The sequence below is a fragment of the Chelonia mydas genome, chromosome 3 (assembly GCF_015237465.2).
Source record: "Chelonia mydas isolate rCheMyd1 chromosome 3, rCheMyd1.pri.v2, whole genome shotgun sequence".
Lineage (NCBI taxonomy): Eukaryota > Metazoa > Chordata > Testudines > Cheloniidae > Chelonia > Chelonia mydas.
In genome coordinates this window covers 133865977-133879867 of record NC_057851.1, presented here as the reverse complement: position 1 = coordinate 133879867, position 13891 = coordinate 133865977, and the positions used below count along the sequence as shown (strand labels likewise).

The following is a 13891-nucleotide window of genomic DNA, read 5'->3' as shown; positions in this document are numbered from 1 at the left end:
GCACTAGGGGTTTCTTTGAATGTCATTTCAGTGACACAGTACAAGCAGCCAAAATTCCTGCCTACATGCTTCAATTCTGCTCTGTTCCTTATTCACTGAAAAGTAAGAATTTATTTTTGAAAGATGTTGCAGCAAGGTAAAAATGGAGGTTGGTGGATTTCCTATCCACATTTTCCCACCACCAGCTATGAGTTCCACTGATGTCCTCACTTACTGGATTATTTTTATTTGTGCCAGTCTTTGGGTTTTTTTGACATTGTACAAGTTCAAACTAAAGCATTCAACACATTTATTTTTGTAGGGCAGAAACATCCCTATTTTTCCATGCCATAAAAACTGTACACCAACACTGAGGGCGAGCACTAACCTGTTATGAAAAGAGGTAGAAAGATCTTGGATTATACTCAAGTTTGTCTGCATTGTCTGTTGAATTGTGCAGTTCACGCTGCTGTGTGTGTTTGTTGTGGCTTTTGCTGTGACAATCAGTTAATGGAGCTGTGTGTGTTGAAATGAAAAGTATAAAGAGCTTCAGCAAAGATCATGGTTTTTGTTTTTAGTTTCTAAGGGAGGAGGGGCAGTTCTCATAAACGGCCTCCTGTATAATGAGTTCTTAACTCCTTAAAATAAATTTAATTTATGCTAAACATAAAAGAAACAAGTGAAGTGAAAGAACAAAGTTCTCTGAGGCTGTGGGGGTATCTCACATGCTAAAAGAAAACAATATATTTTTTGATGTTTCTTTATAGATAAAGGTTTCCTGTAATACATATTGGGTATCTTATTTTGTAACTTCAGAAATTAATTTGGATTCAATGGGACAAAGCCACTAAAAGTCCAGGTAAAAGTTGTTAGCTAAAACTCATTAAAAATAAATAAATAGCTATGAAACAAACAAAAAGTTTGAAACAAAAACCCCTATTTTTTGCATGGTGGTGTTGCCACAGCATGTTTCACTGTGATTTATGTCTTGTCTAAAGAGATTGTTCTATAAAACAATTTTCTAACATAACACTCATACTTTCTTTCACTGAGATGTTTAATTGGAGTTCATGTCTTATATAATCAAGGCTGTACTAGTAAAGAAAACATGGGAACAATTACAACATACTGTGACTTTTGAGAGCTAAACTTTTCCCAATCAACAAGTGGCAACCTACAATAACTGGGATAACTATGGGAGTTTTGAACCAAAGGTGGCCCAGTGCAGATGAAATTATTTCAGTCTGACTAGTGCTGTTGAGAAGAAAATTTAGCTGTCACTGCTAATACATAATAAACTAATAATATATAATATAATATGTAATGTCCTATATATAGATAAAACCCAGATAAAATATGAACCAGAATGTTAAATTTAATGCACAGTAAATTGTTGAAGAATGTTACCCAAAGTAAATTTTAACTTTTCTGCAATGTATTCATTCTCACTCTAAATGTATCTCCACTTTTCCTCCACTCCCTTTAATAACTTTTGTCTTTCGAACTTTGTCACCCTGTACCCCAGAACAAGGTAAATGCCACAGAATGATTTGGGAAATTTGCATTAAGTAATAACAATTCTGCGATAGGGTAAGAACAATAAAAAATGGTGGAGCATAAAAGAAAGAATGTAAGGGGAAGAGAGTCCTGGCAGGGGAAAGATTTTGGGGTGAATATAGCACTAAAGGAGAGCAAGTGAGGAAAGAATGGGTGAAATAACGGAGTAGTTGGCTAGAATTTAAGAGGGTGACAAAGTCTTCCCAACTATATGTTTAGCATTTTGCCTTGATATATAGGTATTTGGTCCTTTTTTTTTTTTTTGTGCTGGCTTGTTACTGGGGAGTGGGAATAAAGTATCAGTACTCTTGTTATTTCTCCCACCACTACCAGGATGTAAGAAGGTTCCGGATAGGCCCATTTCTGCAAGGTGCTGAAAATCTCCTGTGTGGTGCCGAAACCCTCAACTCTCATTGTAAACAGCAGACTCTTGGCAACTCCCAGAAGTGGCCCTAAAATGAGAGCTATGTATTTGCAATATGATTCTATCGTCTGTGATATCTCTTTTTTACTCAGAAAAACTCAACTTAGCAACACTTTTACGGGAGGTCCTGCTCTTATCAGCTGTGTCTCCTGACATAAAAAGGGCCAACTATTCAAACACAGGCATTTCAGTTGCCACTGTGTAGTACACATGCGCACACACTGAACAGTAACAGCCCAGACATATCTGGACTTGTTGCTTGCCAATGGGAGTACTTGTGCACTCAGTTGCTCACTTGTGAGCACAGCTGCCCATATTCATATGTACAATGTCCTGTTTGTGTATGCACATGGATAGTTTGCATGCCCAGCAAAGGCATCTATTTGAAAATTTAGCCATAAAAAGTTTTAGGCATAGTCCCATCACCCAGAACATCAGTGATCGTGACTGGACTGGAAACCAGGAGGACTTCCCCATAAAGACTCTGTTGGGGACAATTCTGATGTCCTCACTCTCAGTGACTTTTGTGGTAGTTTTGCTTGAGATAACGACTGAGGACTAGATTGATTCACAAGGGGGACTTAGGTGCTGTGAATACCCAGGGTGTCTAAATGTTAGGCTTGGGCACCTATGCCCCTTTTGAAACTAGTCCCAGGTGCCTGATTCTGCCATCTTTACTCAAGGTGAATAGTACCCTTCTCTTCAAGCAGGCTCAGTGACTTCAATGCATTGATCTCAATGTAACTACTTCAGTAGCAAGGTGCAACTCAGTGTGAGTAAGGCAGGTAGAGTGAAAAGTGGACTTCTGGATTTCGCAAACTAGCACCCCGTCAGTTTACACATTGATATAATTGTATAACAATACCCTGGCTAGATTGTTTGTGGGGCTGTACCCCAGAACTCTGAAGCTAAAAGCATGGCCCTCTAACAACTTAGAGAACCATAGAGGGGGGACAGAGACTCACTCTGGGTTATACTTGCCTGCAAAAGCATTTGCTAAATCAGAAAGTTCTCTTGAGACTTTTCCTTCATTTCACAATATAGTTATTTCTGTAATAGAATGATTCATTTTTCTGGCCGTGTGACACAGTAAAAAAAAATAAAGGACAGAAAAGCTAAATTCAATTTTGTATTTCTTGGACACTGGAAAAAAAATCTTTCTAGAAAGCTCTCAATAATTCAGTTCATTTTGTGAAAATCCTAAATGTACTACATGCTATCAAATATTGATGAGCTATAGATATCTGCATGTTTATATTGCCACATAAACTTCATAGCTGCAAAATTATAACCCTCCTGGTATTCTCTACTATAAACCAATATCAATCAACGATGCCATAAAGGTGTGCACTATATAGACACAATAATAGCATGGTGAAAAGATTTCTATATAAATGTGGCATTTATTACTGATCACAATACGTTTTACGAGTGTATAGAAATGAATAGCAAAAAGGCAAAATTCTTCTCTTTATTTTGCTTTTGTATACTCAGAACTCCCAAATAACTCTGCAGAAATACATTGCAGCACACCGAAAATGAAGTGACATGTAGATGTTCAGTTGAGGCATGTGCACTGATTTGGAATAGTAGCTACAGGCAAGATTATCACAAGTCTTTCTCAGCCATGCATGCTTTTGTATCCCCCTATGGAGCTGCTCAGATTATGATGTGACCACTGTGGGAAAAGCAGGTTTTATTTGCCTGATACCCCTATTCTAGTCCCGTGGGCAGGCAGGGTGGTGGAGAGGAATCAGAGAGTGGGGGAACCCTTGGCTCTTCCCACCTCCACTTGCCTGCCCGGCAGCTGGGAGAGAGCCTCCCAGCCCAAGTAAACAGACTCCTGCTCACAGGGTTTGAGCTAGAGACCTAAAAATAGCAATGAAGCCGCAGGCCCCGCACCACTCTCAGAAGCGGCCAGCACCACGTCGCTGGGGCCCCAGGGGCCGAGGGCGCAGAGGGCTTCATGCATTGCCCTTGCCTCCAGGCACCGCCTCCCCAGCTCCCATTGGCCAGGAACAGGGAACCGCAGCTAATGGGAGCTTCAGGGGAGGTACCTAGAGGCGTGGCAAGGGCAGTGTGCAGAGCCCTGTGCCCCCTCCGCCAGGGGCCACGGAGGGACGTGGTTCCGGCCACTTCCCGGCACGGCGTGGGGCCAGGGCAGGCAGGCAGGCAGGCAGGGAGCCTGCCCTGGCCCCGGTGCATGCCGCTGCCACCCTGGAGCTGCTTTAGGTAAGCGGCGCCGGGCCGGAGCCCGAACGCCTCCTGCACCCCGCCCCCCCCAATTCCCTGCCTGCACCTCGCAGCCCTCCTGCACCCCAACTCCCTGCCCTGAGACCCCTGTCACACCCCACACCCCTCCTGCACCCCAACCCCCTGCCCTGAGCTCCCTCCCGCACTCCACACCCTTCCTGCATCCCAATTTCTTCCCTGAGCTCCCTCATACACCTCGCACCCCTCCTCTGCCCCAATCCCTTGCCCTGAGCCCTGCACACCGCACCCCCTCCCACACTCCGCACTCCCTCCCACACCCCAACTCCCTGCCCCGGCCTTGCATACAATTTCCCCACCCAGATGTGGCCCTCGGCCCAAAAAGTTTGCCCACCCTTGGTTTAGACAGCAATCCTGCATCTTGGCAGGGGGCCAGACTAGATGTCTCTTCTGGTCCCTTCTAAACCTAGGATTCTATAAGTAACTAATTTACTCTTTCTCCCAGAGCAAGAGAGGAATTGTGACTGAGTCAGGACTTGTTCTCTGATGTGCTCCTGGGGAGATGCAACAATGTAACACTCCCTAGACAAGGTAGATTGTAAGGTTACAGCCTATTGAGGGAAGTCTGTCTGTGTGGAGGGGAATTATAAGCAAAGCACCACATTGCTCACTGGGGCAGTGAGTAACAGCAAACTACAAACTTACTGTAACTTGAGCAGAGAGGAAGGAAGTGATAGTTGGCTGCCAGTAAATAGAACAATCCATGCAACAGAGGGAAGGGGTTTACTAGGTCAGAAAAAGAGCCTGAGGTTAGGTTGAAGCTAGCTAATGTGTATTAACTAACCGCAATATAGAACCATGACCTTTCCTTAGTGTGGATGCAGGTTAACACCTTTACCTCAACTTAGCCCCTGACGTCCCCCTTAATGCAATATGTCAGATGTGTGTGAGCAATAAGTGTGCTGTCTGAGGGCTTCGCCAGCTGCATGTTTGATTGCAATGTCAAAGTCCTCCACCTTCAAAGCCAGCCTAGAAGTTCCCTGGAATAACGTATCTGTGTTCACTCTTTTTGTAGGACTTCAGCAGTGTATTTAAATCCTATCCTATCTCCTTTCAGATATCATAAATAGAGCTGGCTGAAATACCTGTGACACATTTTTGTGGGAATTAAAAAAAATGACTGTAAAAAACCCATCGGATCGCAACAATTTTTCTATGAAATTTCTAATAAAAATTCTTTGGGGGATGTTTTCATTGAACATCAAACATTTTATGAAAAGGATCATATAAAACTTAAATCATGAAATTTCAGTCAGCTCTGGTAATAAATTTAAGTGTAGAAACAAAAAGAAATATCTATATACATTTGTTGCTATGTAAAGGAGCACAGATAAACCTAAGAGACTGTATAGTAGAGAAGTCCTTGAAGGATGACTTCTGTTTTTTAACTTTTCACAGAAATTTAGGATTCATGAAAGGTGCTGGACTGACAGCCTATTTACTGATGTTTTCCATTTATGGGCAGTGCCAGCTTCCTGCACCCTGCTGTGCTCAATGTTCCTGAAGTCAAAACTGAAGAGATTGTCTTTAAGGTGATAGGCTAGTTTTATCTCCACATCCAGTGAGTTATACTGCCTCACTCCAGAGACAGCCAAGAAGTGTACAAGTTGCAGATTGGTTTTTGTTTTGTTATGTGGATATACATCCACGACGAAACAAATAGACCACCAAACTCCGTTCATATAGTATACCAAGCAGCCATCAGATGATAGTAACCTTCACTCACTACCTATTAGGTGAGATGTGAACCAGTGACTTGAGCACAAAAGGTTTACAGGGCTCCGTGCTAAAGCCCTGAGACATCCACTCCTGCTTGCCTTATAGGCATATTTACCAGTGTCCCTTGATGTTATCATCTCCAGCCGAATGAGCAAACATTAGAGTATTTCATGCATGAGATGTAAAATTGTCAGGACCATTAAACACAGCATATTTTCACAATGGCTCAACAAAATATCACTTAGCATTGACGTGTCAAATTGTGGCATACAGAAGGAAATTCAAATTGCTTAAACAGTCCTTCACACTTATTTCCATCAGTGGGTGATAGACTTTGTGTGTTCTTAGAGTTGGTTTTACATCCAATCATTTTAGGATCATGTTAGACAATGTATGTGAAAATGGTAATTGATTCTTCATGTTATCATTCTTAAGGGATCTTTGTGCACAAACATGTAAGATTTCATATGTAACAATGAAAGGAACTTAATGGAACCTCAATCATTGGACATTATGAATCCAATACAGAACTATGTGAGGTTATTAAGTTAGACTTATGGAGTTAGTCTTCACAGAAGCCAATTTTGAAAATTAAAATGTACTAGTTTATTACCAACAGCTAGAGCTGTTCGGGAATCTTTCAATGAAACATTTTTTGTTAGAAAACCAAGTTAGCCAATTCGCCAAAACTGAAACTTTTTAGGGGAAAGTGTTGGTTTCTATGAATTTCTTGACATCTCCCCACATGCCCAAATTGTCAACAAATTCCATTCAGACATTTTCTAAACAACAAATTCTGGTTTTCTGATTCAAAATTACTTTTTGTTTCAAATGTAAGCTAAAGATTGTAAATATATACATATATAAATGAAAATATTTTAAAATAAAATATGGTCAAAATCTAAACAAAACATTTCACAGTTATTGAAATGAAACATTTTGATTGACTCAAACAAATTTTTTGTTATTTGGTTCAAGATTTTCAAGATTTCAACTTTCTTCCTGATTTGGGACAGGAAATATTTTCAAAATCATGCATAGCATTTCCTGCCCAGCTCTGCCAACAATTAACCAAAATAAACAAAGAGCAATATCTTACTCCATTCCTAGTAAAGTTTTGCCTGAGTAAGGCTCCAGGATTTGGCCCAAACAGAGTAACAGGACCATATCTGTCAGGGTAGGTTTGAGATACAAATGACTAGAACCTAGCACCTCAAAGGTGCTTCCCCTTATGTAGCCACTGCCTCTGTCTCTTCCTATTGTGCCAGGCTTCAGTAACACTTGATGGCTTCTCTTTCCCACCCCATTGGTCACTGCTGCAGTCTCAGAAGAAAATAAAATCAATTCACAAATCAGTCCCATTTCAAACTAACACACAAACCTTGGGTAAAATTTTCAAAAGTACGCAAGTGACTTAGGAGCCATTGACTCTCATGAGACCTTTGGCTTCTAAGTCACGTAGGCAGCTTTTGAAAATTTTATCCTCTAAGCCTTATTTATTTTCTACCCCACACTTCAACTGTTAAGCATGTCAACCTTTCTCCCAGGTCTCAGTCTAGGGAAGGCCTGAAGTTTCATTGAAGGAAAGAGCCACCTTTTAATGAATAAAAGGAGGAATAAAGAGGGAGAGACAGTGGAAAAATGGGGGGAGATAGCAAAACAAGGAAAGCCACTTCCTCTAAGACCCATTTGCTCCTCCTCTATTCACTCTGTCAGTTAGTCACCTCTGTTGGAGGTGGTCTGAATGGAGCCACATCTTTGGCCATGATCAGACATTTTCCTTCTCCCTAGCCACAGGAGTGCAAATCCTTACAACACGTTGAAGGGAAGAAGAATTTTGACCCTGCCCTGAATCCCCCCCACACACACACACACAAAGCCTATTGGGCTCCTTGGTACCACTGTTGTGGTGAGAATACTTGTACAAGCTCTATAAATCTTGCTTCTTCCTATTTCTTGAAGCAGAAGCATACCTGTGCGACTGCAGGCACAGCCATCTGTAGAGATGGGGAAGGATTTTTGGCCCAGAAAGTTACATTAAGGGGAATAATGGCTGGCTAAAGCCTACAAAAGTATTTCTTTGAGTATTACTGTCTGCGCTCCTTGATCTCTCCAGATGTCCTACTCCGAACAAATAAAGCCTTTATTTGTAGAAAGCTGGGATTTCACTTGGGAGTTTTTCATGCTGAAACCAGCCATGTTGCCAGCATGCCACATGTGTGCAACACATGAGCAGATGAATAACTGTGAGAGCAAAGGGTATGGTAAAATTTCTTGATCTCATTATGTTCACGCCAGTGTGCATATTGTGCATCTGTTACACAGTTAGACGCTTGGGGTTTTTATTACTAGTAGCTCTAGAGATATTGAATCAACTGAGCAGCATCTGCTCTAATAATGAAAAAAAAACATAAAAAGGGGCTGTTGGGCTGATGAGAATTAACCTTTTTAAAGGTTAAACATGTATCTTCTTCTTTCCCTCTACCATTCCTCTTCCATGTGTTTCAGTCCCAGCTCATATGGAGTTTTAACGTTGGTTTGTATAAACTAGTAACGTATTTTATTGAAATTGTTCCTGGCATGTTTGTGAATTATTTGAGACATTAGTGTGGTACTATGTAAATAAGTCAATGTGTCTTCAGTTCTAATATGGAGTTTAATTGGATAAGATTTTATATGTTTCTTTCTGGCCCTAAATAATTCCTAAAATTGCTCAACTACTTGGTTTAGCTGGTTGTGTAATTTTCTCTATATACTTTAAAGTACATTTGTACTCTGAAAAGTAACTACATAAAAGGTGCCACAAGTACTCCTTTTCTTTTTGAGGATACAGACTAACACGGCTGCTACTCTGAAACCTTACATAAAACATTAGCACCTTAATCAACACACCTGTTGCCTGTGTGTATTCAGAGTCATACCTGCTCACTGTGCCAATACTTCTACTCTCTATTCTGTTAGCCTTCGAAAGTCAACACAGCATTTGAGCTGGATTCTGATTTAGCATGTCCATTATACCATAATTGTTATCCAGATTCCAATTGCAGGGCAGTATTCTTCTCTGCTACACCTGTGCAGACAAAATTGCTGGATTAGAACATCCTCTTACTTTTGGAAAAGTTCAGATATGGGCCTCAGAGTACTATTCTGAAAAGTAACTAAGTATCAATATCATCTTGTTACTCAACAGCTGTGTTGCCTGTGTTCAGAAGCATATCTGCTGATTGTTGTGACTCAAACAATTTTCTATTGTTTTAACTTCTGTTAGCACCCCAAGAGTAAATATATCTGAGAGAGAGCAAGCGAGCTGCACTCTATTCCTTTTTGTGCTTCATCTACAGAATTGTTTACTAAATTCCAGTCAGTTACACCTGTTCATGCACTTTTAATGGAGAAGCTCAGGTGTCACTTAGATCATAATTTGGCCTGCGGAATCTTTATTACAGTGATGTGATGATGCACAAGAAAAAAAGAGCCCAACTTGACTGTCTGTTCACTGGATGATTTAGGAGAGGTGACATCTAGACAAAAACAACTTTTTTGTAAATTGAGCACATCTGGAAATCCTTGAGAGGCAATAAATATAAAACCCTACCATGCTTTTTTAAAATAGTCAGCTTTCAGAATAGAAGTACACTTTAGAATGGATTTGAGGTGTACAGCTTTCTAGACCTTGAGGTCAAGATTCTGCAAACTGGAACTTATTAATTTTGTTCGATGTCCGAGCCAGAATGCAATCCAACTTTCTCTTAGCCGCTTAGGCTCCATATATTAATATAAATAGAATGTAGTTAAATCTTCTTTTCACACTAAAATGAATAGATATGATTCCAAATGCACAAAGGAAGCAGATCTGTTGAATAAGAAGCTGCCATATTTAAATAGCCTCTTTTCTGACCAGAACCACATTTTTCTTGTAAAGTAGATCTCTTATGATCTTCTAGAATGGGACACGTGAAGTTTCATGCACATTGTTCAGCTACCATTGCCACATTTCATATTTTTAAGCAGTAGAATAGTCTTCCTGGGGAAGTAGTGCAGCCCCATTGCTTGGAAATTTGAAAGCCAGAGTGGCCAAAAGATTGGAAAACATACTAGGGGAGCAAGATGGAGCTATAGAGGGTCTTTTCCATCACTCATCTTTGTTGTTGTGTGAAGCTATAGTATGTTCAACTGTCCTGTTTTAATTTAAAGCTAATTTGTAAATACTAAAAACTGGACATAACCACTTACTGCATCTGTGGAGCAAATTTAAAACAGTGCATGTACTGGATTGTGCATGTCTCAAAATTCAAAGTAATTTATCAAAACTGCCACTGTTTGCCTGGTTTTGAATCAAAATTGCCTCATTTTTACAAGATATCATAAATACCTCCCCAAAACCAGGCAAAGAGGAAAGGGATAAGAACTTAGCCCTAGTTCATTGAATGTTTCACGAACTTTGAAACTTTCAAGAACCTGGTGCTAGTATGGTATTTGCAGCTAAAAACTGAGTAAGAATCTTCTGTTGTCTGATGTCATAACAAATGCTTTCTCACAGTGCTGATAATTGCTGATCTGTGTAGTTTTCTTGGATCCTTGTTCAGGAGCGTGCACTGTTGTTCAAATTAATGTCCTAGTGAAGCCTACACCCTTCACAGAAGGGATTTCATTATCTCAAGATCTTCTGAATGAATATGTATTCAGAAAGTTGCAAAGCCCATGTGCACCAATCCCTATACTTAAATACATACTTAACGTTATGCATGTGAATAATTTCATAAAAATCAAAGTTAAGCATGGGCTTATGTATTTCGCTGGGATTTTCAAATCAACCTAAAGGAGTTAGCTACCCAAATGCTACTGAAATTCAATGGGAGTTGGGTGCAGAACTCTCTTAGACTCCTTTTAAAATCTCTCCTTAAATTATCTATCTAATTATCATACAACTGACATGACATTCCTTACCTCCTTAAAAAGAAAAGTAGTGAAAACAATGTAATGTTATGGATTATAAATTGCAGTTTGGGAAAAACTACTTTTTTCTCAAGGCTTATCATGGACAAAGACACAGACCCCACCCAAATAAAGTCAGAATAATCACTCACCCAAGAGAATTATAATTATAAATAAATAAGCATGAGACTTAAAATTTCATTACAAACTCATTTCATTATTGAGCAATGACAGATTTGTCACTTCTTTGAGACCACTTAACTTTCAGCCCCAATTCTGAAAAGAACTTAATCATGTGTTTAAAGCTTAAATATTAGGAACCCAATCTTAGATGAATTGTAGCACTCAAAAAATATTAAAAATAGGAAAATGCTGAATGTATGAGTGCAAAATAATTTTGTAACTCAGATATAAAAATGTTTGTTTGTTTTTTTAAAGTAGTTTATTGGCAGAAATTTCCTAGATTAGTTTAGTTGCTGACCAATTTATGTAATCTGCAATCTGGAACAGTGAGAGTGGACATGTGCATTGAAAGCGTTGCATAAAATGGTTGCTTCATATGCAGCTTAAGCACTGTAAAATGGGATATGGGTGAGCGAGTGAGGAGGCTGAAGGTAGAGATAGGAGAGAGTAGCTGGGAGCAGACTTGCCTTCTTCTGAAGTACCAACTATCCTTACTGTCCGAGGCAGCATACTGATGGCCTAGTGGACTAATCCAGCATGGCAGTTTATGTGTTCTGTTAAAAACAAATAGGTTGTAGGGGGAAAAAATTGCATCCAGAGCTACTGAAAGTTCTGGTCCTTGTAAATGTAAGAGTTACTGCATTTCATTTTTGTGAAAACCCACTCCAGCTGAAACGCTGATGCATCATGTTTCAGCAAGAGTTTACAGTTGAGTTATGAATCCCTGTAAGGGGAAAACTGAATTTATGGTGAATATAGATATCAACATCAGATCTATTTATGTAAGTCAGCTGAGTAATAATAAAACAGCAAACATAACAGAAATAGCTTTTCACTGGCAGGACAAAAAAAGGCTTGTTTGTCCTGTAATTACTGTTAAAAATATAGAATTGTCTGAAGTTTTGATTTTTCCCATTTCTCATATTCTCTCTGAAATCTGCTTGCTCCTTCCGTGAGTAGCAGCAGACTGGCACTAGTTATGCTGCATTATAGATTTTCTTCTTCTGCACTCTAGATCCAATCCCTGGGGGCATTCATTCCACCTTATTACCAGGGTTAGTTAAGATGCCAAAATATACCTTTATATCAGCAGGAATTCTTAACAAAGTAATGAAATGGAATCCATGGGCCCTCAAAGCAGTGTACGTGGGCACCTGTTATGTACCTGTACAATGCTTGTAAACAGTAGGAATATTCCTCCCCTCCCGCCCCACAAAAAAAACAACAACTTTAGCTTAGCTCACAGGAAGGATGCTTTCCTACTTGTATTTAATGTATAATCTGCCTTCTGCACTTAGCCACCCTTCAGAGTGGATTATGTAACTTCTTGGTCTGGAATCACTGCAGTTCAGAACATTCATCTTGATGCATTCTGAGGCATGCTGTATTGTAGTAGCCTTCTTGAAGCTATTTTGAGCCATAGGCTTGCTGCTAAGCACAAACAGATCATTTTGGATGTTACTGTGTAGTATATAATTTTCTGGATAATTATGCAAAACAATCTCTCTGGTGGCAGTTTTGGATTCAGGTTTCTGCAGGTCTTCAAAGTATAAAGCAAAAATGGTTTCCAAATTTAAGTTTTGACATTAGCTCCCATTGGTGCCCCCATAATGTTGCCACATCACTGTCAAATTGCTAGGTGTTTGCTGATGAACAGGTTTTCAGTGATCATGCCTCTGTTTTCTGTTTTTTGTTTTTATCTTTTCCTCAGGGGAAATCGCTCACTTCAAAGAGGTTAACCAGTCTAGTGCAGTCCTACTAAAAGGATCATCCTTGTAGCATGGAAGCAGACTCAAATCATTATACATACTTTGTAGCTCACTGATTGCCTGAATCAGAGGACAGTAGAACAAGATGTTGCATGAGCAGGGACCTGACTTGTTTTCTTTTGTGTATACTAAGGCATTACAGACTCCGAGGGACTCTCTAACCTTTTGATGCCTCCATTTTGAAAAATGTCTGCTCACTTCCTCCTTCATATCAAGCTGGATCTGTGTCATTTTATTTTCTGCAAGCTCAAGTACAGTGAAAAAAAAAGCTTCTGCTAGACACAGTTTATTAAAAAATACGGTCAGTTCACGAACTGGAAGAAATGTAAAAAAACAAGCATATACTAATAAATATACATATGGCATCACATTTATTGCACAATAAATTAGCACAGCAGGTTCCATTTCACTGACGTATTCACACTGAGAAAGAAAGCCTGTGTCTTTGTCTGTTGTCTGTATATTCTCTGTTAATGTTTCTTGCATTTATTTTTATACCATATTTAAAAAAGAACACCTTTGAATCCAAATGTATTAAAGTTGATCCTTTCTCTGTAAATTTGTGTATGTTTATATTGTTGTTTTATCTTTCATTAAAAGATGCAGAATCTCTTTCCTTTGGTAAATTTGGGATTTCAATGCTGAGTCAAAAAACAGAAAGCCATCTTGAAAAGTTATTCAAAGTGGAGTTCTGAGTGCACTTTCAAATGGCATCCTGGAGTTCCACGTTTGCTGATTAACTCACTCCAGATCAAACCCACCTATTTTACAAGTAAAAAAATGTTTTTTTCTAACTATCAACCAAGCCAAGTCAGCTTGTGCTTTGGATCAAATTGGGTTCTTTTCATCTTATTCATCATCACCAGTAAATACATGAAACTTTTGCAGGCTAGACTAGACCCCTTTTGTCTGCAAATAATGTCCCCAGTGACACCTGTGAAACCAGATAGAAATTTAGCAAATATTTCTGCTGAAGCGCAAGAAGAAATAGAGTTCAGTTCATTGTTTTAATAAAAAGCAGTAAAACATAAGTCACTCACTGAAGTGGGCAAAG

The 13891-nt window shown here is 39.5% G+C and overlaps 1 protein-coding gene across 9 annotated transcripts in view; it reads left to right on the top strand.

The window, feature by feature from the left end:
• RGS7 (regulator of G protein signaling 7) overlaps positions 1–13449 on the top strand; it is a 416293-nt gene extending 402844 nt beyond the window's left edge. For 5 of the 9 annotated variants that reach the window (XM_037895306.2, XM_037895310.2, XM_043543329.1 and 2 more), the window contains 2 exons: positions 302–382; positions 12780–13449. In XM_037895306.2, the coding sequence (XP_037751234.1) occupies positions 302–376 (75 nt within the window). In that variant the 3' untranslated portion in view covers positions 377–382; positions 12780–13449. The remainder of the gene's footprint in view (positions 1–301; positions 383–12779) is intronic. The other 4 variants (XM_037895308.2, XM_043543328.1, XM_037895311.2 and 1 more) reach the window with 2 other exon arrangements.
• Positions 13450–13891: the final 442 nt, after the last annotated feature.